Source organism: Falco biarmicus, chromosome 2, assembly GCF_023638135.1.
Source record: "Falco biarmicus isolate bFalBia1 chromosome 2, bFalBia1.pri, whole genome shotgun sequence".
Lineage (NCBI taxonomy): Eukaryota > Metazoa > Chordata > Aves > Falconiformes > Falconidae > Falco > Falco biarmicus.
In genome coordinates, this window is record NC_079289.1 from 32,499,078 (window position 1) to 32,523,680 (window position 24,603).

At 41.3% G+C, this 24,603-nt stretch overlaps 1 protein-coding gene across 1 annotated transcript; it reads left to right on the top strand.

Moving 5' to 3' along the window:
- Positions 1–58: 58 nt before the first annotated feature.
- On the top strand, positions 59–24,226 carry NUFIP1 (nuclear FMR1 interacting protein 1). The gene is made up of 10 exons (XM_056327666.1): positions 59–368; positions 610–698; positions 1,841–1,945; positions 2,554–2,616; positions 2,946–3,022; positions 10,248–10,340; positions 14,208–14,470; positions 18,365–18,493; positions 20,244–20,476; positions 23,787–24,226. The coding sequence occupies exons 1-10, from the start codon at positions 143–145 to the stop codon at positions 24,123–24,125; spliced, it is 1,617 nt and encodes a 538-aa protein (XP_056183641.1). The 5' UTR covers positions 59–142; the 3' UTR covers positions 24,126–24,226.
- The last annotated feature ends 377 nt before the right edge of the window (positions 24,227–24,603 follow it).

Sequence of the window (24,603 nt, forward strand, 5' to 3'; positions counted from 1 at the left end):
ATCGCCTGCGCTGGCCGGGGTTGATAAATCGCTAGGCGAGTGGCTCAGGCCTGGAAGTGACGTCTTTTCGTAGCGGCTGCCGGTGCGGCCCCACGTGGTGGTGGAAGCGGGTCGCGGAGTGGGGGCTGCGTCCGGGCCCGACATGAATCCTTTCGCCTGGTACCCGCCGCCCCCGCCGGGGCTCCCCCCGCCCTTCTTCTGCCCGCCGCCCCTCTGGGAGCCCGGCTTCTGGACGCCCGCCGGGCCCTACCCGCCGCCTGGCAGCTACCCGCAGCCCGCCGAGAGCTACCCGCAGCCCGGCAGCTGCGCGCCACCCGCTGCCTGGAACCCGCCGGCCTACGGGGAGCCGCCGCAGGGCCCGCACGCTGGTGAGGGGTGTGGGGCGGGCGTCTCTCGGGCCCGTGGGCTCCTTCCCATCCCTTAACGGCACGGACCCTGGAGCTTTCCCTAAGCCTTGGAGGGTGGGTGGGGGACTCTCCCTCCTTCCAGGCATGTTCGTGCTGGTCGTGCAGGCCCGTCTCGTCTCTGGCGGGCCCACCGAGGTAGCAGGGGGTGTTGTACCGGCTGCATGTGTGACTGGCTCTTTTTTTTTTTTTTTTTTTTCCAAAGGTGGAAATGGTAATTTCTCCCAGAAATGGCAAGGCAAGCAAGCTCCTGGGTTTACTAAACATCTTCCAGAAGAAAATAACAAGCCAAAGGTATGAACTGGAGTCCCCAGTGCAAGAAAGACATGGATGTATTAGATTGGGCCCAGAGGAGTGCCACAAAAATGGTCATAGTACCGGAACCTTTCTGCTGTGAGGAAAAGCTGAGAGAGCTGGCATTCAGCCTGGAGAAGAGAGCTCTGGGGAGACCTTATTGCAGCCTTTGAGTGCTTAAAGAGCACCGAAAGAAAGACGGGAACAAGCTTCTTAGCAGGTTACCTGTAGTGATAGTATAAGGAGTAATGGTTTTAAACTAAAAGAAGGTAGATTTAGTTTGGAGATAAGAAATGTATTACGGTACAGGTGGCAAGACACTAGCACAGGTTGCCCAGAGAAGCTGTGGATGCCCCATCCCTGGAAGTGTTCAAGGCCAGGTTGGGTGGAGCTTTGAGTAACCTAGTCTAGTGACAGGCGGCCCTGACTATTGCAGGGGGTTGGGACTGGATGATCTTTAAAGGTCCCTTCCAATCCAAACCTTTTTGTCATTCTGTGGTGGTAGCAGGTGTGTGAGATTTGCCCCATGGTACCGCAGAGACTCCATACTCTTGTCTAATGTGACTGCCCTTGCAAGAGAGCAGATGGATGACAATCAGTCTGCAAATCTTGTGCCTGCTGAAAGAAAGATACACTTCAACCAAATCCTAATACAGGTTTACTTTAGAAAAGCCCTTGCTGTGGTGATGCCTGAGTGCCTAAATTAGATTAGTGCTCTTATATATTATCAGGGCCAGACAGCCAGATCACCCTGATGTGTGTAGTGGGAAAAAGAAGGATCTCTGCTACCCTATGAGCTCTTACATGTGATGTGAGAACAGGCGTGGTCTGACTTTGTAGGGAAGATACCCAAGGCTGTAGCCTAACTCACTTCCTAGCCCTCAATAAATCTGTGCCAGCCTGGTGTGTTTGCAGAAGCGATAATTGAGGAAAAGGTGGTAGTGGAAAGAGTTGAGTGCAGGGCGCTTTGTTTGGAAGGTAAGGGATTTGAACTTCACTTCCATGTTATGTTAGCTTATCTTTGAAGCCTGTTTTAATTGACGGTTTTATTAACATAAATATTCATGTGTTTCACACTTAATTAAAAATATCTAGTAATCTTGTTACTGCAGCCCTGAGATGATTTCTTGTTTTTCTTTCAGACCAAAAAGAAAAAAGAGCCTATTTTCTCTCATTATTGTGATACCTGTGACCGTGGCTATAAAAACCAGGAGAAGTATGATGAGCATGTTTCACAACACAAACAGGTTGATGAATTTAGCTTGTTTTATTTACACTTTGATTTTTAACTTTCTGCCTGATAAGTAGTTAGCTGTAGTCACTTTTTGAATGGAAGACTTGGCAAAGAGATTCCAGAGCTACAGAAAGTGTTCATAGGGGTTTTTTTCTGAATGCTCTGTGTAGGGGAGGTCTCAGTTGTATGTTTGGTTTTATTGTTGAAGTAATCTTTTTTCTCCTGATGTATTACAAAGTGGTAGGAACTACTTTGACAGTATAGCATGTAAAATTTTTGTGTGAAAAACATATTTCAAAAATCCACTCCTTTATTGCAAAGAAGTATCAAAACTTGAAATTGGAGAGTCTTGTAAATCTTTCTTTTAGGTTAACTTCACTTTATCTCCAATTATCGGATACATTAGCTTCACTGATTATGTTGAAACAAGATTAAGTTTAGAAGTACATTATCCCTTCTTACTGTTTTGACAATCACATTTGTTTTGAAACTGGGTAGCTTAGAAGTGCTGTATAACTAACTGTACAGGTGTCTGGCACCAACTTTATTTGAAGTGTGCTTGAATACTTGTTTATAATTGCATGATCTGGTGTGTCTTAAGTTCACTTCCTTATCTTGCAGTGCACAGAAGAAGGTTGCAGTTTCAGCGCACATGAGAAGATAGTTCAGATACACTGGAAGAATGTAGGTATCTCCCCAGGCCCAAGATACAAGTCTACGCAATCTTTACTTTAGTCCCCTTTTCTCATTCTTCAGAGGCTTGCTTTCATCCTGAAAGGAAAACGTATTGCTTCTGAGTAGGATCTGTTGTAAGACAATATTGTGGATGAAAAGATGTTGAATGCTATGACTTTTTCTTAATGGATTCATTTTGTTATTGCTGTGTACAGTCTCACCTCTTTTGGAGATGAAACGGTGTGATACTACTACAGTTGACAGAATTATGCTTTTTTCTTTTTCCTTATGGGTTATTTCCTTCCCCTTTTAAACACCTATGAATACTTTTTCTTTAGGCACATGCACCTGGTGCTAAAAGAATAAAATTAGATAGTCCAGAAGAGATTGCTAGATGGAGAGAAGAAAGAAAAAGGTAAGACTTGTGACCTATGAATTTGTTGTACTATATTTTCCCAGTGTGATCATTAGATGACAGCTGAAAGGCAGCAGCAGCATATACTTGCCACGGCTGCTCCTTTGACTCCACAGAACTCCTGCATGAGTGGCCTGTGTCAGAATGAGCCAGGAGAGTGTGAGCTGCAGAGACTATAATCATTTGCATTATTATAGTAGAAGGCAAGATATCAACTGAGAAAGAAGTAGCTTTCCCACACATTTGGTTTGGTACCACAGCTTAGTTGAATGACTTGATTCCTTTTAGTCTGATTGCTGAGGTATTTTAGGTCACAAAACTGTGTGTGCTTGGTGATTTTTTTTAATAGCTAAGAAACCTGGAACTATTACACTGACTGTAATCTTAACACATCCCAATGTGTGCTAATTTCTACAGCTTAAGTTGTCCCAATAGACCCTCAACAGTGAGTTTTCCTAGTTTTAAGGAACTTTGTGCATCGCTTGACACTTTTCTGCTGAAAGAGAACAGAATCCATGAGTGATGCTGTCTCAGGTAGTTTAACTGATGTTGTGCCTAGGGTGCAAGGTGAAGTTCCCATGTAAGCAGTATTTCTCATTATTTTTCGTTCTGTGATGTGAGGTGGTATAACTTTTTTTTATGGTTGACCAGCACTGAAGTGTTTAAAAATTCATGCTGTACTTCCATAGACCTTTTCCACTTTTTTTTCCTGAGTTGAACAGGTTAAAATCCTCCCTTTCCCAGCAGGTGAAAGATGCTGTAGGTTGTCTTCGCTTCTGTTTGTGACTTAGAATATAGTTTTGCAAGTGAATGATCAGTACGTGGGTTTTGTTTCCATGAGCAAGAGTCCTATATGCAGTGTGAGAAGTGCAACAAATTTAATTTCAAGATCACTGGCAAAGAGCTAGGGGAATGTACAAGTAATCTGTTTGGGTTTTTTTATTAAATTAAAATAAGCACAGTTGTGTGATGCAGTCTTACGGATGAATCCAACTTAAATTTTTGTCACAAAGTAATGTTAAAGCGTTCTTGCTTTGAACCTGACTTCCCTTAACAAATTTTTACACAGTGGCTTTGTAAAAAAAGTGGAATGTATGGTAGGAGATTTTTTTAATACTTTCCATCAGTTTTTGCTGTATTGAGAAGCAAAATTCTTCCCCATGTAAGTTCATCCCTGCAAGTTTTACCTTTCCTTTGGACATGGTTTCAGCAAGGCAACGGGAAGTCTTACCACTGTGTCAGCACATCTCAGCAGTCAACTGTTGCACCTGCTGTTCATTTCTTAAAAATCAAGGGAATCTGTAGGCTCCTCTCTTTTTAAAAATGGCTGTTCTTGATGAAGAAACAAAATTTTTTCTCCTGTGTTTAAAATGCCAGTTAACCAGAAAAAAATTGCTTGTGGTCTGTTCAGGTATGGTTTGGTGTTAGATTAGTTTTGGTTCCAGGTTTCCCTTTTATTCTTTTATTGAAAAGATGACTCCAAGGCTTGTTTTTTATTTGCTTTCGGTCTATGTGTTGCTGTCCTCCCCTTCCCCCAACAGTGATGCTTACATGTCTTTATCACTTACAATACGAAGCATTACCAAGATTAGCAAAGCCCAAAATGTCCTTAGATTTGTCTTTCTGGTGGCCTACACTTTATTTTGTAACAGTAGCTCTGAGGAAAAGCAAGAATACTTGCGTGCAGTCTTTCCTACTCAGTTTTAACTTTTCATACACTCTGGGGGATGTTTGGGAGAGTTCATGTCTAGTGGCTGATGCTAAGGTTTAAGTGTGGAAATTATGTTTAAGGTGTGTGTGTCAATACCAGCTCTACTGTACAGTAAAACATTAGGGAAGCAGGAACTGAATGTATAGTCGTGTTTTAGATGCTGTTTGCTTGAGAAATAGGTGCAGCCAGTCAAAGCAACTTGTATCTGCAGTTAATATTAAGGATGATACTCTGCCTGAGATTTTTTTTTACTGAGTTTCTAGAGGATCTCATGGTGGGTATTGTTGGTTTTCTGCAGATGAATGTAATTTGGCTGTGTTACAACATTGCTGAAAGCCTTTGTTCACTACAGCAGAGTGAAATCCATGGAAATAAGTCTTGCCGTCACGATCGCCAACCGAAAGAGGCAATACGGGGTTAGGACCTTCTAAGCCAAGGCCACTAGATGGAGTAATGCTGTGGACTATTTCGGTACCTAGTTCTTCTGTGGGCATCTTAACTATAAAGGATGAGTGTAGAATGACTACCTGGGTGGCTTTTGTTACTCTTTGTACACCAAGGTAGCTGTACTAACATCCTTTTTAAAAAAAAAAAGTGGGAGAAACCCAGCTGAAACTTTTGTGAAGCTTTAATTGGGTCACCAGCAAAACATCAGTTTAGTACTGAAGGTTTGTTGTTGACTCGCAATAAACATTGCATTGTACAGGAAAAAAAGGACACCAGAGGGAGTCTGAGCTATTAGGCAGTTTTGGTTTATGGTGACAGGAAAAAGCCTTTTTCTTTCCAGAAGCTCCAGTTAGAGCTAAGAATGAATCTTTTTAGGTCATTAGTAGTTTGTTTCTAATTAGGTTGCAGTGATTTAGCATGTGTGTTTCCATGCTGCATCCCTAACATTCCTGTCCTTGTTCTTTCAGCCGTTATAAATAATTGCTTACAGAGCTAGATTTTTCTTCTTAATTAGCTCTTGTGTTGCTCAGTTGTGTATCCCACTTAAAGTCATTTAGAAAGAGCTTGTGTTTAAAGTGCAGCCTTACTCATGTAGAGGGAAGAGAAAGGGGAGAGCTGGTAATGGGTGAGCATCTCTGAATGAAATATGCTGGGTCAGAATTATGTTTTCCTTTCTGATTCTGTACAATGCCCTGTTCATTGCTGCAACCAGCATATGTGCTTACCTAAAATACTTTTTAATGGTTTGTGGCCCATTGAACCTGCTGAGTGAGGCAATCTAAGTGAAGAGCAATACAGATAAAGTTCCCCAAGATCTCAGGGCTTCCCTATGCTTTGCAGTTGGGTGGTTGTGAAGTCTGACATCAGTTCTGGTGATACAATTACTTCTCCTGTTTTGATTTGTCTTTCCCTTCCAAATAAGTGTGCTGTTCTTAGCATATTTTTTCTTAAACATGAGCTTAAAGGGAATTTTCTACAGTACATTTCCATAATGTGTCAGAATGGGGTACTGCTGTGTTCCCTTCTTACCAAGTGAGATCTGGGTCCTGCTAGCCCATCTGTTTCTAACCAGCTCTTCTTGAGCAAAGATTATTAGAAAGAATGTGGCAAGGTTGCTGTGGTGTTAAACTGAATTGTTAAATTTACTTTTCCTTAGTTCCTAATACAACACCATAGGATTTTCTTGATCTTGTGTATCGCTTGTAAATTCTCCCCCACCTCCCCTCCCTTCTTTAATCTGTTGAGGGCTTTGTTGTTCAGTTAGGGATTGACAGCTGTATTTCCTTGCAGTGCATCTCGTAGGCTGACATGTATGTAGTGAATGAAGGCCAGTACTGTCAACCACACCACTTTTAATTAATTTGTGGTTCTCTGGTTGAATAATGATAATCTTAGAGTTGCTTGGAATCTTTCCAGAGTTTCATTCATAGTAGTTAAATATGAAATAAGGAAAGTAATTTCTTAGCACCTGGTAAAAGTAGAGACAATGAAGCAAAGTAGAAGGAATGTGTTGGTAGATCAAGGTGAACATAGATACAGTAAAGTTTCTTCTAAGCTGCAGGGATGTATTGGCAATAAGACTGCCTCAGCTAACATACGATAAATTCACGCTAGAGATGCAATGCTTGGTAAAGTGCCAGGGAGTCTAAAATGATGATTTTATCAGCTCTCTGTTGGGCCATCTTTTTCCCTTTGGGCTATCCATGTCCTCCTTGCTGTTGGTTGTGTGCATGCAATGAAGACCAGCTCAAGAAATTGAGGCAATTTGATCACTGTGCTGTTCCTATAAAGATAAACTTGTATAGCTTTTCACTCAGAAATTTATTGTGTAAGCTGCTGTAGAGACAGGTTTTTCTTCTGTTAGACATTGGTAAAGCTCTGTTTTTCCACTTCTTGCTAAAAGCTAGTTCACTGATATTTATGTGAACAAGATGGAGTATGCTGGCCTATAAAGCATGTATGACTCCTGCTAGTGCACTCATTTATTGGAAAAAAAAGTCTATTCACTAAGGCACATGTTAGTGATCATGCTCAGTGCCATCTCTGGAAATTTAGGGTATCCTTTACCTATTGGTGTGTAAGTAATATACTCTTATTACCAGAAAAATGGGTTTTCAGGCTATTAACCTGACAATTTATACTGAGGAACTTCCAGTATGGATTATAGAAGTGTCTGTGGTTGGAAACTGCAGCTGCTGTGAAATGGGGCTGCGTTCTTGGGCAGTACTGGCCCCTCCGTGAAATCTGCTGTGCCAGATCATTACATCCTGGTTTAACTCCCTCTTACTGTGAGTTGTGTAGGCTCATAAAGCCTTTGTGGTGACTGATGAAGCTGTCTGTACTCAAGCTCTGACAAGTTGTTTGCAGGGTTTAGGTGCTGGCATATTTCTACTTCACTGATGTTTGTAGGTAACGTCTTAAGAACCTCATATTGTTAGGGGAGGAGGAGGAGGGCATGCCTTCTGAGAAGGATTCAAACCCAAATCAGCTCTTCAGACTAACACATACCCTTTTATGTGCAGAGATTCAGTATAGGCTCTTCCTTTTGCTTTGTCACACCTCTGTCCAGAAACAGTCTTCCTAAATGTTGTCTTCCTGAATAAGAATTCTCTGTATCAAAAAAAAAATCCCCTCTTGTTGATTTTTGACCTCTATTGAGTATTTTGTGGCTGTCCTTAGATAGTGAAGTTTGCAAAGTGTGCCGTAAAGTTGTATTTCAAGACCATACTGTTACCATTGTAGACGTCTGCCTCCACTTAGGGTCCGGTTGAATTTTGTTGCCTCTGTGGGCAGAGCTAGCTGATGCTAGGAGGCGTACAGACCTCTGTGCTGGGGCTGCGGTACCTGACCAGTTGTGGAGTTGCATTGGAGCTGGTACATTGGGGTGGATGGGTAACTTTGGTCTGCGCCTATCTCATCCACTTGCTCTTTGTAGGGACAGCTAGGGTTGGCTTGGCTAGGTCACACCAGCTGGGCTTAGCCCAGACGTTGTTGCATAGGAGAGCACCTGGGGGAGAAGTGAACTCAGTCTACCTAGTAGTGAGGCTAGTGACCTGTGAACATCTAGAGCTTGCTGCCTGACAAGCCCTTAGATGGAAAAATAAACTAGCAGATGCTCGTTTGCTCGCTGTGAATGAAGCACTGCACGTGTGCTGTGAAAATAGGTAAGTTTTCTGTGTAAGGTAAAGGCAGTGAGTAAAATGCTATTTTACTTGAGAATAATTTATTTGAGAAGAGCTGGAGAAAAAACCCCACAGCTACTTCAGGTGCTCTCAGATATGCTTTTGCAGCAATACTTGGACTTATGGCCTGAGCTCTCCTTAGCTGTTAGTTACTGCCTGTGTCAACTGGAAGGGTGGTTTAGGAGAAATCTGTCTGTCTTGGCGTTGAATCGAACTGAAAGTGTTCGTGGAGTCCATTATGGTGGCTCAGTGGAGGGAGTGGTAACACATAGGAATGAAAGTGGGAGGCAGTGACGTCTCAAACCATGTTGTGAGAGCGTGTCTGAATATGTCTTTAATCAGCATAACTACAACAGCACTTTGAAGACTCCTTTGCTCTAGGACTAAGGGTCTTCCCTTTTGTCTTTTTAAAATAAAAATTTCTAGCACAAGCTTGAGGCTTTTTTTGAGCATAACTACTTATTCTATAGCTTGCTCTCCTCCAGTGAGCCTTATTACTGTGAAGGAAGGCACCTTATCCTAAAATTGTGTACAGGTGCCAAGCACGGGGGTCTTTGTCAACACAAAGCTCTTGTGCAATGAATTATTTAATCCTGCTTGCTGTGTGCTGGGAGTGTTATAACATGGATGAACAAATGTAGCTAACAGGAAAGAGTGGAGATAAAACATCACACCCCTGTGCTCACTTGAACTGTATGGTGGATTTCTGGGAGAAATCCAATGAAAATCGACACTGACAGCCTGTGTTCAAATCCTCTTAAAGGAGAAAAGTTCTGTAGTGTGTTCAGGTGTCTATTGTAGGAAATGCTTCTCATGTTTTTGCCTTGGTATGTGGTCAGGCTGTATTGCATTGGTGTGACATTTAACGTTCATGTTGTAAATTGGGGAAGATGCATGTGATAAGATTAAATATTTAAAGAAAGATATGTGTCCTTTTTGATACCTATATTTAGGAGGCAGTTGCTCTAAGTTTGTTACTCTATTTTAATAGACTTATCAAATATTTATAATTTGTGTTTCTATCCAGAAGCTGGAGTGTGTGTGGATGCATGTGTTTATCATTTACCTCCTTTATCGCAAAGCACTGGGATTTAGCTAGCTAATGTTTACAGGGCGACTAGTGTAGCCATTTTGGGGCTTTGGTGGTAACTTGCAGCAGGCTTTGCATGTTAGAACCAGCATGGGGTTTGTCTGTAGGGAGGGATGGTGAGGGAGGTGTGGGGAATGGAAGAGAGGGATGGTTTGGGAGATGGTTATAACAGTAGATTTGTTTTGATGTGCATGACTTAGCAATTTTTCTTGAAGCTGCAATGAAAAAGGGGCAGTAACTTTGAACTAGAGGTCAGTGTGCAAGCACAGTACTGAATATTGCTCGAGAGGAAACTTGGATGCTTTTCTTGAACTGTCACATTAAAGAAATCTTGTGCACCCAGAAGCTGTTCTTATAAGCTTTTTTTTGCTATTCCAAGAACTCAGCAGTTGGTTTGCTAAAGGCATGTTGTACCTTTTGAGATAATTCAAATAGTCCAATTGACGCACCATAAAAAGTCACATTGCAGGACGAAATAGTGCTGTTATGTGCAGGGGTAGGCAGAAGGTCCATAAGTGTTACTGAACTGTTCGTTTGTAGCTTGTTTGATAGTTTTGTAGATCTAATTGTGCTAATTTGGTAGGCTTATTTATTTATTTGATCTGAGCATGTAAGCGTAAGTGCACTAGGGTTTCTTTTCCTCGCTAACAACTTTTTTAAGAAGGAAACAGTCTGTTAAACTTCCACAAAACATCTTAAAGTTTTATTAACATTTAGAGGATGCTGGTTTGGTAAAGGGGGAATTTACAAAGAACAGTGAATCACTTACGAGCCAGTAATTTTTTTTTCTTCTAGAAATTATCCTACATTTGCAAACATCGAAAGGAAGAAGGCGATGCAGATAGAGAAGGAAGAAAGGGGAGAAGTACTGACTACCCAACAGTTTGGGTAAGTGTTTTGAAACAAGCTTGTCACTTTCCTGCTAATGAGTTCAGAAGTATCCTCTCTTAGTTTGTTTTCCCAGCACTTACTGCTTCTACTGTACACATGATCTAGCTACCCTTTAACAGAGGACAGGTCATTTGAAAAAACTGCAGATGTAATGTTCTTTTGTTTACAGTTCTTCATAGTCCACTTTGGTTAAATTAAACAATAATTGTATTAGAAATCAGAGTGGTGAATTCTTGCTGAATTCTGCACTCTGGCTTGTTTGAGAGAATCACATTCTAGTGGCCATTCATTAGATCCGTGTAACCTTAGTCTCTGAAAAAGAAGTAATGGGGACAGAAGTCAAGCAACATAATGAATCCATGTGGTCTAATCCTTTAATGCCTGAAAATGGCATTTGTGAGTGGATTTGTCGTCTTACTCTCTCCTTTCAGATGATAAATCAATAATCAAGTGAAGAGGGGAGGGAGATTTAACTTTATTTTTGTAACTTAAGTAGTGCTGTTTTTTTCTTCTACCCTCTATCATTTTGATCTGTCTGCTACCTTTGTTCTGAGCCTAATACTTAGTCCTTTTGGATTTTTACCTTTTCTCCCTTGTATTGTGAATTGCTTTCCAGTATGGTCTTTGTTCTTTTTTTCTCCCCCTCAGTGTCAGTGTTATGTGGACCCAGCTAACTTCATTAGCTGTACTTTAAAGCCTGTGGGAGGACTTCTTAAAAAAAATGTTGTTGTGATCCATGCTACTAGAATATCACTAAACTAGAAAAACTGAGCTGGAAGGCACAAGTGAACTCAGTCCTAAGGGGCTCATGCTAAAATCTATTTGCTGCTGCATGGAAGTGAAGCTGGAGCTTACCTGGGATTAGTTGAGTCTTTTTTTTCTTTTTTTTTTTCCTTTCTATAGGGGATGACAGCAAACAAAATAAAACTTGCACCATGGTGAAGTGGTTGAACTAGGGCAGAACAGGATTCATGTCAGGCTAGTATAATTTTAGTGCAGCATGTGCTTCAGAAGACCCAGCACCTACCTACCCCCTCCAGCTGGTTGCCTTTCGTGACTTTGAAAGGAAAGGTATATAAAAGACTGAAGTAAAACTTCCTTCTAAGGATATAAAGTTTCAGAAGTGCTTTGGGCCCAAGGAACCAAACCTAGACACGGAAGCTAAAGCTGCACACATGTAATACTGTATTTGGAGATTGTTATGAGCAAAGAGGAGTTTTTCTTGTCACAGAAACACAACTGGTGTCTACCAATTTATTTGGTGGCTCTTGTGGCTGTGAGTTGGATGCATTATGTAGTCTTAAATGTCCATCAGCAATTCCATACTATTACATTTCTAGTAACTTCATATCTGGAAAATTGTTTGGAAAAAAAGCCCTTGAAATTATAGGTTGTTTGCTTTCACTTAGTGACCTTTAACTCTGGTTGATTCTAGAAATCTCCACCCCCCTCCCCTGAGCTGCTAGCACTATAGGCTTGATGAACTCTCCAAAAAGCTGTCATTTCTGCTTTGTATGTCAACAGTAAAGATTCTCAAATTGGTGCTTATCTGGCAAATTTACTGATGTGTGAGGCAAAAATAGAATACAGCTTGTTCTCTGCAAGCTGTACTATTAAAGCAAATAGCTAAGTAAGATTTAGAAAGGATTAGATACTTAACGCTTCTACGGTGCTTTCCATTTGTGGTTCTCTGAAGTGCTTTACAACTGCTAATTCTCACTGTCCCCACATGTGAGATTAGAGATGCAGAAGGACTGCCTTAGTAGTCTGTCTGGTGTCTTGCAACAGCTGAGTTAACAGTGCATGGTGCTCTATCCAGTCTGAATGGGAAGTGAAGAGTAGTATATCTTTCACAAGAGGAAGGGCAGGTGCCAGGCTGACATTTGTTGGGATGTGTTTGTGACCTTGGGGGTTTCTTTTTAGGTGTTTGAGGCCTCGGGGAAATTGGAATGTTGTATTTAACCCTTGGTCAAGGACAACACCTCTAATTCAGCCTTTATTTGTTCAGTGTCTTCTAGGTTATACAACAATACCCTAAATTTTGAGCCCAGTTGTACAATTTCAGAAATGCAATTCTGTGCTCGATGGAATTGAATTATGGGAGCTAATATTAGTCCTCTTTTGTGGGTGAGAGACTGATGCTCATGAAAGTGGTGGCTTGCCTTGTGTGCCACAGGAGCACTGGTGGATGGCACTATCCTGGCTGAGTGACCAGTGTTAGACGCAGTCATGAAATGACTGGAGAATGGAATGAAATATCCTTTGTTGTGATATAAAGCCATTTTAAATGCTATTGCAGGTGCTGTTCTCTCAGGAAGGACCTAATTAGGCTAGAAAGGATCAGAAGAGAGATCTATTGGTAATGGGAACGTTTCTGTACAAGCAAAGTGTGTGGCTTGGAAGGGCTGCATGATGGCGGTCTAGAAGAATTACACAGGTGGGAAGAGGTGAATAGATTGCAGTTATACGCTGGTTCTTGTAACTTGGGAAGGATGGAGGTACCAAATGACTATTTTAGACACCAGAATGAAGGCAAACTGAAAGAGATCCTTTTTCACAAATTATTAATACCTTGCTGCAAGATTTCAAGTGTGCCAGACATTCACACTGCATCCTGCAGCACGAGATGCAAAACCATCAGTGTCTTGGGAGCATCTCTAGTCAGAGAGGGTCTCTGTGTGGTACACCATGGAAAAGCAGGTGAGAAGAAGGGTGACCATTTACCCTGCTTTTGTGCTTTTTTTTTCCTTTCCTCGCCTGTTTCACTGGCTGCTTATCAGTGACAAGGTACCAGGTTAGAAATACACCTGAGATTGCTTGCATATGCATGACTAGACCCAGGAAGAAGTTTCAGGAAGAAGCTCTTGTCCCAGTATGGCATTATATGGTTGACTAGGGGTAGCAGGACCTCTACCATGTATGTAGATGAGGCTGAGGGAGAGTACTGGGCAGAACAAACCGTGGGGCTCATCCAGGACAGTAGATCTTCTGTGTCTTTTGTGGTTGTCTTGTTCTGCTGAATTAAGTTTCTGTTGCTTGAAAAGAAGTATTTTCAGAAAGCTTAGGCTGTCCCTTCATTACTTGCTTTTTTTTTCTAGGTCGTACCTATTCTTCTCTATGTAGACTTTGACAAGAGTTTAAGCTCTCCAGGTACCTTCCTATAAACATGTTTTGTGGTTATAGGGTAACCTGGAAGATTATGGAACCAGCATGCTGTGCTGTTCCCCTCGTTTAGAACTTGTTATTTTGTTTCAGGTTTTTAAAAATCCATTGTCCTGATCAGAAGTTTTTTATTCCTTTTCCATTGGAGTGAAAGATATGAATGGCATGTTAGTTGGAGGCAAAAGCAGGCAGTCATTGTGACTGATGGTGTCAGGTGGCTGAATGGATTTAGTGCAGCAAGATCCTTCTCTGAGCTGTAACTGGAAAAAGGAGACTTAAGCAGTGGAAGTATGTTTATTGTAGGTGCTTCTCTTTGAATTCCATGTTCCTCCTGTTTTGAATGACCTAATTGCTTAAGTGAAGAGAATATTTGTTAACTTCCTAATGTGAAATGAAAACAGTGTCCTCACACTGTAGATCAAGGAGCTTGCTTAGCCTGTGTGCCCTTTGCCTTTTTAAAAAATAAAAGTAATGAACTTCAAACTCTTCATTTATGTTCCAGCTTTGTCACATTGCACTGCCAATGAGATGAGCTGTGACTGCCTGTCTGGTCTGTCACCACATGTTAGCTGAGCTGGAGTAAGTCCTGGCATCATGCTGTGTCACTGAACCTTAAATGTGGGCCTGAGCGATTTGGTTACATCAGTTGATTTTATTCTCATAGCTTGTCACTTGTATGAGCTTTGTGTTTCTATTCTCCAGCAAAATGAAGGGGATGTGGAAACCTCCAGAAAATGAAGAGAAGTTTGGGCAGCGAGGAAGGCAAAGGAGAAGACAAAGGCACCCGTTCTGGAAGAAATTTAGAAAAAATGATGGTGATCATAATGTACATAGAACTCAAAATGAAGCCAATGGACCAGAAAACAGCATGTGTGAAAAGGAACATGAAAACCAGCATGCTTCAGCAGCTCAGCCCGATGTGAAGGACACAGATCCTCTGAGTTTTCTGGCAAACAGTGATGTTGGTAAGATGAAGGAACTTGGAGAATTATTTTTAGTAGTACTACTGAAGTGATTACAGATATTTTGTGTAACTAGGAACTTCTGGGGAGAGCTGGGGATTTCCAAAACCGTGTAAACTTTGTCCTTGATTGAAAGAGGGCTAACTGTGTACGTTTAAAATGGGGAAACTCTCTTAACAGAAGATTGATTCAAAGCTTTACAGTATTCTTGGAGAAGAATACTGGGAAGCCTGTTGTCACGCTTATTTCCTCATTGTTACTAACAAAAATGCTCAGGATTGCTGTATTGCGGCTAGAATAGTGCCAGGGCCAACAGGGTTATGAGCTTTGAATGTAGTCCAACATCCCTGTGCCTAAAACTTGCACTTAAAACTTCCTTTTAAATGGAAATTTCTACTGAAACATATCCCGATTCAGGACATGGTCTTTGAAGGAAATTCCTGGTGTAATTATTGTAAAAGAGTTGGTCAGTGCTTTATCTAAAATGGGGTAAATGCATTTTGGGGAGCTTCTGTCCTGGTAGACTTGGCCTGTTATGGAGGAAAATATCTCAGTAGTCTAGAGGACTTAGAGATACATGTATGTGTCTTACTGAATTCGTGTCCACATGTGCACTTGGCTGAGATAAGTTTTGGAAAGAAGCTGAAGAAAAATTCTGATTAGAAAGGCTGACACAAGAACGTTTAAGATACTACCAGCGTTAAGCACTTCTACATAAACTTGCTTGCAAGCCATGTTAATTGTATTATAAACACAGGGAAAATCTAGCAGACTACTTTTATGTCTGTCTTTTTCTCTGAGAATTAGGAAGCATTAAATTTTATTCTCTTGTCATCAGAAAATGTTTATATGAATGGGAGAAGATGCTGGGAGACAGGATGTGTGTCTTGGATTTGAAAAATAACTACTCTGGATACTTAGTTTTCTTAGCTTTGTATGTTTTGAAATATGTTACTAGTTTTAAATCGGTATTATGTAACTAATCGAAGAGGGTTTCTGGGCTCCTAATGGAGCACCTCAATTTATCTTTAACAAGTACTTTGCCATAATAATCTTATTTTACCTGTAATCTCCTGCCTAGGAATGCTTTTTTGTGCAAAACAGCTGGGAGAGGCAGCACAAGGAAAGCCCTTTGTTACATAGGGAAGTGATGCTGTAGTAACATTATGAAGGAGAGGAGAAGAAATAGCTTTTGCTTACAAGTCAGGATTTTGGAAGTGCTTCCATAAAGTTTGTGTGCAGCATTACATGTTCTGATGTAAGTACTGTACAGTAATCTAAAGAACGTGTACCATCTTAGGTTGCTAAACTGTGTGAAATAAGAAAATCTTTATAAAGCCAGAAGAAGAATTAAGTACATCAACAATCAAGTTATTTTTTGAAAAACTGTTAAATTACCCATTGTGGTTTTGAAAATAACAGTATTTAAAATGTGAAAACAAATACATTTCCTTGTATGAGTTAAGTGAATTACGTAAAATGTCAGTATTTTTCTTCTCATTCTGTTTTTTTTCTGTATTATTACTTTTGATACTCTCCATATGTGTGTGTTTTCTGAAGTATCGCTGCTTAGGTTTTTTTGGTGAGCATGTCTTGTTTCCACATGCTGGCAGCAATATAAAATCTCCAGATATAACTACTTATAGTCAGCAGTGTTGCAGTACTCTTAGTATATGGCATGTAAGCTGACTTATACTCTAGCTATTTTTAGTAGCAAGGCTAGAATGCATCCCCTGGAAAGATGTCTGATGCTGGGTTTTTCCGCTTGAAAACGTAATCTTCAATTAGTGGGAACAAGAACCCAGTATCCCTATGCAATTTGTTTATTCCACTAATCTCTGCATGTTGAGAAACTTGAGTATACTTAAATATAACTCTATTTTCCTGCAAGCGCTTATGTTCTACTTCATGATAAGAAGTCTAATTATACCAAAGTACAGCTAGTAACTTGTTATAATAGATGGAAAAGGAATGTAGTACTTGCTTATTACATATTATTAAAGCCAGTTGCTGGTTTTTTATACTATTGAGAAATATAGTCATAACAAACACAACGTAACTAAGTAGAATTATTTAAAAAATCCTACAACGGAAGTCTGTGATTTTACTGTACAGATACATTTTGTTGGATATTTAAACCTTTCTAACAGCAGCAGCCCTTTCTCTAGAGGGAATATATTTTTGCATAATGCATTCACTTCAGTTTTGTTTAGTGGCTAGTTCCTTCAAAGCTAAGAAATTGAATGGGAGATGATAAGCAGAAATGAGGTAAGGTGATGAGCCTGCCAGGTGTAAAATTTTGAGGGATCTACTAACTAGAAAGTTGGTTGTATTCAGTAGTGCATAACACTTTCTCCACATGTTACCGTCATAGAGAAAATGTATTCCAGTAAATGTGTTCTTCCAATTTCCTGAAAAGCAATTTAAAAGTAATTCTTTAAGTTTTGAAGAAAATAAAAAAAAAGGCACCCAACTACAATATGCACTCAGCATTTTGCATGAGATAGAAAAAAGCAGCAATGAATCAAAATAATTTGAAGTAAATGCTGGTTTTATCATTGTTAAAGTATATGCAAGTGCTGTGTGTTCTCCATGAGGAAAGTGCACTGTGTTTAGCATAAGCTTCCAATGTAATTGCAAATTGGCATGATTTAGTAAATGAGCAAGAGTCAACCTTTCTCAAAAAGACCTCAAAGTAAAGAGGCAGGTATTTAGGTAAATATCTCTGTATTTTTCTAAACTGTTTTACTCAGCAGCATGAGTGCCAGTGAATCAAATTGCCAATTGCTAATGCTATTTAGAAGAGAATAGAGAAACGTTTGTGATTTCAAAATAAAAAATCTCAAAAGTGTTTATTTTGGTAAAATCTTCTTAAGGAGGCAGCTTTCCTATGGGGCAGGCTTAGACAGACAGGGAATAAGAGGGCCCAACTCTTTTTGTGAAAATAAGATTGCAACTGGTCTTTTTCTATAAGTCTCAACAGGCTGGTTTCTCAGAATGTTACTAGTAGTGGGGAGTTTGTATGTATGTGTATATATGTATGAAACTTGTGTGCAGGTGTATTGCTGGAAAGCATTTCCTAGTTTTCCTGCTAACTCTAGCACTGTTCACTTGAGTCCAGGATTTTAGTGCATATAGATTTGTTTCAAACTAAAGCCATCAGTTTTGCATGTTTATTTTCAAGGAATCTTTCTCTGGTAGGGCTCTTTTTTCCTACTAGCCTCAATTTCTGCATTTTTGGTCCACTTGGCTCCTATCTTCCCAGTATTCTCTTTTGGGGTAGTTTGAGACTGTAATATCTTGCTTACTTAGGCATGTTCATAATGCTCAGCAGGGATTTAAGTATCGGACAGTCTGAAGTACTGCTGAAAACCAATCTTCTAATTTGAAGCCTTGGTTCTCAATGTCCCTTACAACTTTAATATAAAAAAAATTCTTTGCTCTTCAATTCTCACTTTGAATGAGCCTAATTCTCTTTCCCTCCACCTCCCTTACCAGCTTTTGAATACTTCTCCCCCACCCCCTGCCTCCGCAGGACTACATCCAGCAAGACTTCAAAACGTGTTATGAAATCCTCTCTCTCTCTTTACCTACACTTGATAATAAAACCTATAATTATGTTTGGTATGTGAAGAAAGAACCAGAAAGCCCAAGCTGTTGTTCAGGAAACTTTTTGCTTCTGTAGCTTTGCTGGCAGGACCGCAAACCAGCGGTGAGACAACCTTGCAGCTGAATGCCTCTAGAGGGTAGGCAAATGTGGGGTTTTCCTGTCAGTTCATGGTGCTGAGCAACAAACGGTGCCTGGTGTTGGGTTTCTGTAGTGATGGGATGGGCAGCTGGCTGTTGTTGTAGGAGTATTGGGGAAAAAAATTCCTCTTGCCTTTTCTTTCCCTGTAGAGTCTGACAAGGATGAAGCAGCAGCTGAAGACAGGAGGCTGGGATTGACTGTTGTTCCCAAGCAGGTCACCTCTGCCCTGAGTTCATTGTCGGCCAACTATGGCAGCGCATCTGACAGTGAGCCTGAAGGTGTGTAGAAGCGCATCCTCTGCCCTTCTCCCCTCCCCTTCTACCCTGCATCACTGCACTGGTGTGGACTGCAAGTAATGATAAAACCTGATTGCAAATTACCCTTCTTTGGGGAGGGCTGGGGACTTAACCTCTCCTGTATCTCCTCTCCTTTGCCCTCTCTCACCCCGTTGTCCCATCCCTGTGTATTTATAAATACAGCATTTGTGAGAGCAGTAGCTCTTTACAGCTGCGTTCCCAGCTGCTGAAAGCTGCAGGCTATCGGTCAGAACCTATGCAGTACTTACAATTTCTTGAGAAAAAATGTAAAAGAAATCAAAGGTGTTGCAGAAGAAAATATAGCATGTAAGCTGTGGCTTACATTTAGCAAAGATGTTAAAGTAACCAGTAGTTCAGTGGCTTTATCTTTGAAACTCTTGGCTGTGGAGATGCCTTTTGATTTCTGGCCTCTCTGCCACTGCTGTAATTCAGAGCTGCCTGGTACCTGCTGATTTTTACGCTTATACAAGTAAACAGACAAGCTTGTTAGTTATGCACGGGGATGTTTTTGCAGTCCATGTACACATTCTTTCCAGTTTGCTTTCCGTGACAGTGTATGCTAGTACTGCTGTAAGCTATGCATAAAGACAGGCTAGGACGTGTAAAAGGGTATGCTGTTGTTCTGCTCCTCTTGTTTCCCCATTCCTCCCTCCTAGTTTTGAGCGTTAGCTGGGGTTACTGGGTGAGCCGTTACTTGTTACCAGTATGGTGATAGCTCCCAGTCTCAGAGAAGCACCTGGACAGAACACTGCATTTGTGGAGGCAGTTGCTGCATGGGGATGGCCTTGTCCACTTGCCCTGTCACACTAATGCCTTCTCCCTCCCCCACTGCCCCAGTTCTACAGCATACTTTAGAAAGCCTCAAACAGACTTTCCTGAAAGACTGGGTGGAGTTTTTCCCCCCATCTTTGCCTTTTCTCAGCAGCATGCCCTGGGTTGAAGTGGGGGATATAAAATGTCTTTGGTTAGGGTGTGTCATTGAGTTTCCCAAGCCTTTTTTCCTTTAGTTGGGGGGTGGGTGGGCGTGGGGGGGTGCGGGAAGCAGCCTTGCTTCAAATCATGTTTGAATAGTGCCAGGAAAAAGCTGTTATGCTCACCCTAATTTCCATGTCTTTAAGGGCTTTTTCCACAAAGCTGCTGGGTGTTGAAGTAAGGCTTGAACTCTCTAGTGCGTAGATTTTGTGCTTCTCTGAGTGTATCCATCAGTGTATGGTAGAGAACTGCTGCTACTTCTTGTTTTTGCAGGTAGTTACTATGGCTTACTTGCCTTAGGTAGCCTACCCAAAGTTACAGAGAGCATCTGGCAGGCAGGGGATTGAACTTGGGCATCCTCTGCCCTAACTGCATCATGATTTTCTCAGCAGCCAAATTTGCAGCAAACTATATTGTGAAGTGGAAGCAATGTACTTGCTAAGTGATAACAAGGCTGCAGTTTAAAAAATCTTGTTCAGCTCGTACTACTTCTACTTTTTTGTATTGCAGAATTTAAATATCTTGTTTTCCTTTCTGTGAATGTTTAGAGATTATTATTTTAAAAGAAGCCCCAAACTCAAACCAAACAAAACCCACCCTTCCTCTAAGTAAACCTTGAACATCTTCACATCAGGTTATGTGAGCAAGAATAGTACTAACAAACTGCCAGTGCATGGAGATACAAGCACGTTAAAGAAGCTTTTAAGTTTGAGATGAAAGTGTGTTCTTTTTCTTTAAGAAATCTCTGTCAAGACTGCAACAAAAGCTGAGAAAAACCAGGCTGTGCTCAGAAATACACCGCAAACTACTTCTGTTACTTGGAGTCGAAACTGGAATCAGAAACGCTCAGAATATGCAGGCACAATGTTAAGAAGCTCGAATTCAAATGCACGTCGCCCCAGAAGGCCTGATAACTGGGGCAAGAAAACATTACCTCTCCTTCCAAAGCGCCGTCCAACTCTTCTGGAAATGGTAAGTCTTAGTACTAAAACAATGCCTCTTGTGCAGGATTAGCACTGTTTGTGAGTGGTTCTCTTTGCTGTGGGAAGTTAGAGCAGTCTGTTAGCAAAGGTCCCGTCTTAAAAATAGCCAGCGAGCATTTCACTCAGAGAAGGTGTAGATGGCTTAAATAAACAAATAGAAATACCCTGGGGTGCATTCAGGTAGTGACTGATGTCAAGCTCATAAAGTGAGCAAGAGGTGACAACTTAATCGTGTGCCTAAAATGAGCTGCACAAATGACAGAACCTTTATTCCTTCCTCTCTGCTCCCTGTGGTAGTATCAATTAGGTTTTTGTTTGTGTGTGATCCCATCGGCCTTACTCTGATCTTCCTTAGCTTTCAGCTTTGCTATTCAGCTGCCTTCCTCTGATTGAGGAGCACACAAGTTTTTCAGATGCAAAGAGATCTTGTTGATAAGGCTGCTGGTGCCTTGAACTGTGGAGTGGTGTTGAGCTGCAATCTGTAGGGGTATGTGTGTTTCTTCTCTGTAGACATGTTTAACTCAATCTGAGGAAGTGATAGCACGGGTACCTTGAAGAGCAGGTTGGTGTCTTACAGGAGCAAGAAGAGGGTTGTAGGGGTGAGTCCAAGGTGTTATAAGTCTGTTCTGAATAGCAGTGCAAAGCATCTTATTTGGAGGCTTGGTGACTTGCTTTAGTATAAACAAAACTTCGAAGCTTTTATTGCATTTAGTGTTCAAAAGATTATCGGATAGGTAGATTACCCTTGTGGTTCTGTAAATAGCCAGCGAAGAGCTCCTCCATCAAGGGAAGACTTGCTGTGGGCGGAACACAGCAGAAAGCAGCGTGCCACTGACATCAGGGCTCTGAAACGACACAGGACGTTTAGGCAAGAGGTACCTGATAAAGCATATCCCAAGCTGCAGATGTAGGAGAAATCCCTTGATAGTCCTTTTAGCATGTAGTACTGTTGCTGCCAAGAATTAAAGCTCCTAGTGACTGAAAAGGAAGTATTTGCCCTTTGTGTAGCTCCCTAAGCATGCAGTTGTCTATCTCTTGCTCTTCAAAGCTGTTGGTGATCCAGAGTCCTCACTGCTTTGAAGAAAGTTCGATGAAGTCCCACATGCCAAGAGAAGCTGACAGAATATTGGAAGCCTGAATTGTAGCTTGCCAGTATAGTCCATTTTCAAAATAGCATTTTGGTGGGTTTTTTTTGCCTTTAATAGTGCTCAAAACTGTTGTTAAAGGGCATGTACTGTAGCTGTGAATTGCGGGGGGAGTGCCTGAGATTCACAGGTAGGCTTCCACTGTTGCAAATGGTCAGCATATAAAACTTCAAGGAAGCAAGGTTGAAATTTTACAGTGAGGAGTCACTGTTGAGAATTTATCCAAAAAGCGAGGAAGTAGAACTGCTAAGAAAAGGATGTTGTGTCAGTGAAATGGTGCTGTAAAAAAATAATATGAAAAGGGAGGTAAGAGAATAGCAGCAGACGTCTATTGGCAGTCATTTGGCAGTAAGCTTGGGCACTACTAAAACGTGTTTATTGTAGCCATGCAAAAACAGTAATGTGTGTTTATTCATTTTGTATGCTGACAAAATAAAAAGCTTGTGTAGCATCACTCCACTGAGATCCATCCCTGCATTAAAAGATACAATGCAATGATACAGTCTCGATAGGGTGATGGGGCATCCCATCTGTGCCTTTATTTGGCCATTTGGGAATTAAGCAGTTTCTGTCAGTCCGGCAAAGAGAGAACATCACTGTGCTGTTCCATCTGCCCTAACATGCACCTCTTAATTCAGATGGGAGGTTTCTGAAGGCCTGTTCTGGGTGTCAGGTGCTTGTAACATCTCTTAGTAACTAGTCTAAAGAGAAACATGCACTTTAAAGTGGCTGATTAAACCACTGTTGAAACTTAGAACAAAACCAAGAAAGCTTATTTGTGACATTACAAGCCAAATTTAGCTAGATCTTCTGCAATGTGTAATACAGATCTCCCGCAAATGATCAGATGGTTACAGATTAGCTACTTGCTTTAAACTTGTTTGTTCAGAGTACTAGATTCTGCTGACACTCAATGACAAAAGGTCCTTTAGTCTTCTGGCTGATTTCTTTTCTTTAATTTTTTTCTTATTTTAAAATACCAAAATGAACTTCAGTGAGGTTAAAGGAGATGAGGGAGGCCTCCAGCACTTTAAGCTACTAGACTTATGTTGGTGGATTATAGCCCAAACCAGTTATTGCTATTTAAATCCGCAATCTGGTACCTGATATGAAACATGCCCTTTCCTTGTATTTATCTTTTACTCATAGGGATTTTCTAATTAAAAATGCATAGGATATTAAATTACAGATGCAGTATAACCTGGAAAGTGTAAGAGATGTTAATAGACTTGCTATCCTGATGTACTGGCATGCATGGCCTACTATTTGTGATATGAGAACATTATCTCGTGGGTCTACAGTCAGGTAACTGGGGAGGAAATTCCTAATATTCCAGTATGTTCAGTGACATTCTCCATCACCTGAGCAAACTGAGACTGAAAGCTTAATCCAAAGGTACCATCAGATTTGTTGGCTTGTTCTACCTGCCTTAGTGTGTTATTGGCACTGAGTGAGCGGTGCTGGAACGTGCACTTTGGGCACGTACTTTTCATCCTTTTCAGTGATAGTCATGTGCCAGTACCATAGTGAATCATGACTAATGTGAGCCTCTATCACTAGATGTGGTGGTTGGCCACCAGCCTGCGCTGCTCTAGCAGCCTGCTGCTGCCCAGGAGGGCAACTCCCTCCCTGCTGCCTCCTCCCACCTCTTCTCTGCTATGCTGGGCCTTTTGCTGACACTAGTCAGGTTTTGACATGTGTGCCCCTGAAAAAAAATGCCTGAACAAACAATAAAAAAAATCCCAGAACACCTGACTGCTTGCTGCTAATTGTCAGGTTCATTTTCTCCTGGCTGGTGAGATGAACTGATATAGTAAGGGGTCTGATTAGCCCAAGCTGGTGTGAGGGAGGGGAATGAGCCCTTGGATCACCCAGCTCAGCAAGCTGCATAGTAGTGCTGTCAAACATGCTTGCTGGCTCTGCCAGAGTCCTGGTCAGTCAGTGGAAAGGCACGAAAGGTGGGAATATATGGCTTTCCTGTTCTGTGTCTGGTAAGGCAGTCTCCTGCTCTGTGTCCAGGACTTGTGTGAGAGTGCCAACTACTTAATTTTAGAGATGTTCAAAATCACTGAGTAGAGCCATACATCTTGCTAGGCTTGTATCAGCTACAAAGCCAGAAGCAAATGTGTGTCAACTTCTTTTCTTTCTTTCCAGTTACTGGCCCAGGACATCCGACATGAAAGGAATGTGATTTTGCAGTGTGTTCGATACCTCATCCAGAACAACATGTTTGGACTTAATTGTAAAACAGAACCACAAGCTGAATCAGAGACTGAACAGTCCACTACAACCACAACAGAGTCTTTGATGGACAAACTTGATGAATCTAATCATTCTTGTAGCTCTGACCTTCAGTTAGCAGGAGGAGAAGATGATACATTATTAATAGCCCAGGGTGAGAAAGTGCCCATGGATCAGACTTCACAGATTGTTCATGTGGCAGATGAGGACACATGGGAAACCCCATCAATTCAGTGTGAAGATGCAGTGTAGAATGGATGTCTGTTGTGGACAATAAAGCACAGGCTAACATCTTCTGCCTGACTCATACTGGTGTCTTTCAAAAAGCAAAATAAAATAATCATTTAAGTACATCCTGAGAGCCCTGAAACCACTTTTCTGATCGGGTCTGTCTGAAGTGGCAGTTTCCTTGTGAAAACAGCATCTGTGTTGAGTAATTGCATTTCTCCATGGCAGAAAGGCAGCAGTGGCACAGAGTATGACCTTCCCTAGAGTAGGTGCAGATTGTTGCTTTTGAGCTTCAGAGCTCTGTTTTACCTCATTGTGAAATGTGTGTCAGTCCATCACCAGAGCCAGGTAGTCTTGCGGTAGGATGGGTCTTCCTTGTGTGAAATCATGGTCTGCCATGTATCTGAGCGTCCAAAAGTGTTTCGGTGTACTCTTGAAATGACGATTCAGTTAACATTTTTTTCCACAGCTGTTACTAATACAATATAGCTAATACAAGTGT

What these genes read in the sequence shown, in the direction of transcription:
- NUFIP1 (XM_056327666.1), top strand. Translation starts at nt 143, where the DNA reads ATGAATCCTTTCGCCTGGTACCCGCCGCCCCCGCCGGGGCTCCCCCCG. An exon ending in GCCGCAGGGCCCGCACGCTG is followed by an intron (nt 369 to 609) that starts GTGAGGGGTGTG and finishes TTTTTTCCAAAG; the next exon opens with GTGGAAATGGTAATTTCTCC. An exon ending in CTGACTACCCAACAGTTTGG is followed by an intron (nt 10,341 to 14,207) that starts GTAAGTGTTTTG and finishes TCTATTCTCCAG; the next exon opens with CAAAATGAAGGGGATGTGGA.